A 2967-nucleotide genomic window follows, 5' to 3' on the forward strand; every position below is an offset into this window, starting at 1 on the left:
GGGTTAATCATATTGCAATGCAGTCTGCTGAAAATGAGGGAAAGCTCCACTCTACATAGCAACTGACGCTGTGGTCAAAATAGCGCCTTCTCGATCCCGTTCCTACTGTGTTTCTTGCGCTTGTCACTCCAACCCTAAAATTCTACACAAGCTGAAATTAAGTTGTCACTTTGACTTTTGATTCCAAAGCAGGTTTCCCATTAATTTGTTGGTAAACAACGATAATAATCCAACAAAATGGAAACTGTGTGATATTCAATCAATCAAACTTTATAAAGCGCTTTTCATACATAAAATAAATAAACTGAAACTGCACGGAACTGAACAGTAGGAAAGGGATTTATACGGCGCCATTCCTGGGTGGATCTCGCATGAGAGGAAGAGGAGGGGTTAATCATATTGCAATGCAGTCTGCTGAAAATGAGGGAAAGCTCCACTCTACATAGCAACTGACGCTGTGGTCAAAATAGCGCCTTCTCAATCCCGTTCCTACTGTGTTTCTTGCCTTTGTGTCACTCCAACCCTAAAATTCTACACTCGCTGAAATTAAGTTGTCACTTTGACTTTTGATTCCAAAGCAGGTTTTCCATTAGTTTGTTGGTAAACAACGATAATAATCCAACAAAATGGAAACTGTGTAATATTCAATCAATCAAACATTTTTTTATAAAGCGCTTTTCATACATAAAATAAACAAACTGAAACTGAACGGAACTGAACGGTAGGAAAGGGATTTATACGGCCCCATTCTTGGGTGGATCTCGCATGAGAGGAAGAGGAGGGGTTAATCATATTGCAATGCAGTCTGCTGAAAATGAGGGAAAGCTCCACTCTACATAGCAACTGACGCTGTGGTCAAAATAGCGCCTTCTCAATCCCGTTCCTACTGTGTTTCTTGCCTTTGTGTCACTCCAACCCTAAAATTCTACACTCGCTGAAATTAAGTTGTCACTTTGACTTTTGATTCCAAAGCAGGTTTTCCATTAGTTTGTTGGTAAACAACGATAATAATCCAACAAAATGGAAACTGTGTAATATTCAATCAATCAAACATTTTTTTATAAAGCGCTTTTCATACATAAAATAAACAAACTGAAACTGAACGGAACTGAACGGTAGGAAAGGGATTTATACGGCCCCATTCCTGGGTGGATCTCGCATGAGAGGAAGAGGAGGGGTTAATCATATTGCAATGCAGTCTGCTGAAAATGAGGGAAAGCTCCACTCTACATAGCAACTGACGCTGTGGTCAAAATAGCGCCTTCTCTATCCCGTTCCTACTGTGTTTCTTGCCTTTGTGTCACTCCAACCCTAAAATTCTACACGAGCTGAAATTAAGTTGTCACTTTGACTTTTAAGTCCAAACCAGGTTTTCCATTAATTTGTTGGTAAACAACGATAATAATCCAACAAAATGGAAACTGTGTAATATTCAATCAATCAAAAAAAAATTTATAAAGCGCTTTTCATACATAAAATAAATAAACTGAAACTGAACGGAACTGAACGGTAGGAAAGGGATTTATACGGCCCCATTCCTTGGTGGATCTCGCATGAGAGGAAGAGGAGGGGTTAATCATATTGCAATGCAGTCTGCTGAAAATGAGGGAAAGCTCCACTCTACATAGCAACTGACGCTGTGGTCAAAATAGCGTTCCTACTGTATTTCTTGCGCTTGTCACTCCAACCCTAAAATTCTACACTCGCTGAAATTAAGTTGTCACTTTGACTTTTGATTCCAAAGCAGGTTTTCCATTAATTTGTTGGTAAACAACGATAATAATCCAACAAAATGGAAACTGTGTGATATTCAATCAATCAAACTTTATAAAGCGCTTTTCATACATAAAATAAATAAACTGAAACGGAACATAACTGAACAGAATTTTGAATTTTTTTCTGATGGAATCCAGTGGAAACAAGGAGGCTCAGTGCCTTTACCGTGTCTGCAGGGACTTTCGTCTCTCAGAGGCGAGGAGTCCTGCAGGGAACTGAGAGGGTTGCTGGTTTTGCGTTTGTTCCTTTCCAACAGAGAGTTTTAAGACAAACGGTTACCACCACGTATACAAAAAAAAAATGGTATAAAGCTAGATATGGTTATAAAAGTCTGGTACCTTTTCCCCTGAGCCACGTACTCCTGGAAGGAGAAGATCTGCGGAGGCTGTTCTTGACGTTGCCTGCCGCGTATGTACGTCATGTATGGCTCCCCGGGCTCCAAGGAGCGGCAGGTCAGCTCCAGGTTGTGGTACCCCAGAGGAACCTCCTCCGTCTGCAGCCGCTGGTAGTAAAACATGTTGACCGTCACCTGATGGAGCGAGAGATCACGACTGGTTACTATGGCGACAAATTTTGTTTTTTTACGGATGGTAGCACCAACCTGCTTTAGCACCGTGTCTCCCTGACAGATAATCTTGCGAACGTGGGAAATAATCCTCTCTTTGACTCTGATCAGCTCGTCCTGGTGGATCCTGGCGTCATGGACACACTGCTTGTATAGAAGCTCCGCCTCCGCCACCTGGAGATGATGACACATCTTTTATCTAACAAGAAGGTGAACACAAGAGGCGGAGGACCCTGCCTTTGTCTGGGCTTCATCCTTGGACTTCCTCCTCTTATCCAGAGTCTTCATCCCTCCCGTGTCGTCCACAGTCTTGGCTTTCTCCAGCTCGTCACAGCGCTGGAAGTACTGCTGGCGGGACTTTTTCAGCGACGCCACCGCTTCGTTCTGGAAAAAACACAACAGGGGAAACAATTGGAGTGTGTGAACGCAGGCCAGAAGATTAGGTACCCTATCAATGTTACACAACAGTACTAATGGTAGCCTCGGTGAGTGTATGGCACACTCGCTAGCTGCATTGAGACTGCAACGATACTGTTTTGGGGTTTTATAGTAGTTATCTGCCATTTGCTGAATTAAAAAAACACTACAATTGACCTGCAAATAAAATTAAAACATATGTACAGATA

At 42.1% G+C, this 2967-nt stretch overlaps 1 protein-coding gene across 1 annotated transcript in view; it reads right to left on the reverse strand.

The window, feature by feature from the left end:
* Positions 1-2967, reverse strand: part of LOC133652457 (GEM-interacting protein-like) — a 40376-nt gene that overhangs the window by 31347 nt on the left and 6062 nt on the right. Inside the window, exons 9-12 of the mRNA XM_062051224.1 lie at positions 2579-2725; positions 2378-2515; positions 2115-2305; positions 1942-2021 (exon numbers count right to left, since the gene is read on the reverse strand). Of these exons, the coding sequence (XP_061907208.1) occupies positions 1942-2021; positions 2115-2305; positions 2378-2515; positions 2579-2725 (556 nt within the window). The remainder of the gene's footprint in view (positions 1-1941; positions 2022-2114; positions 2306-2377; positions 2516-2578; positions 2726-2967) is intronic.

Source organism: Entelurus aequoreus, linkage group LG06 (assembly GCF_033978785.1).
Source record: "Entelurus aequoreus isolate RoL-2023_Sb linkage group LG06, RoL_Eaeq_v1.1, whole genome shotgun sequence".
Classification (NCBI taxonomy): domain Eukaryota; kingdom Metazoa; phylum Chordata; class Actinopteri; order Syngnathiformes; family Syngnathidae; genus Entelurus; species Entelurus aequoreus.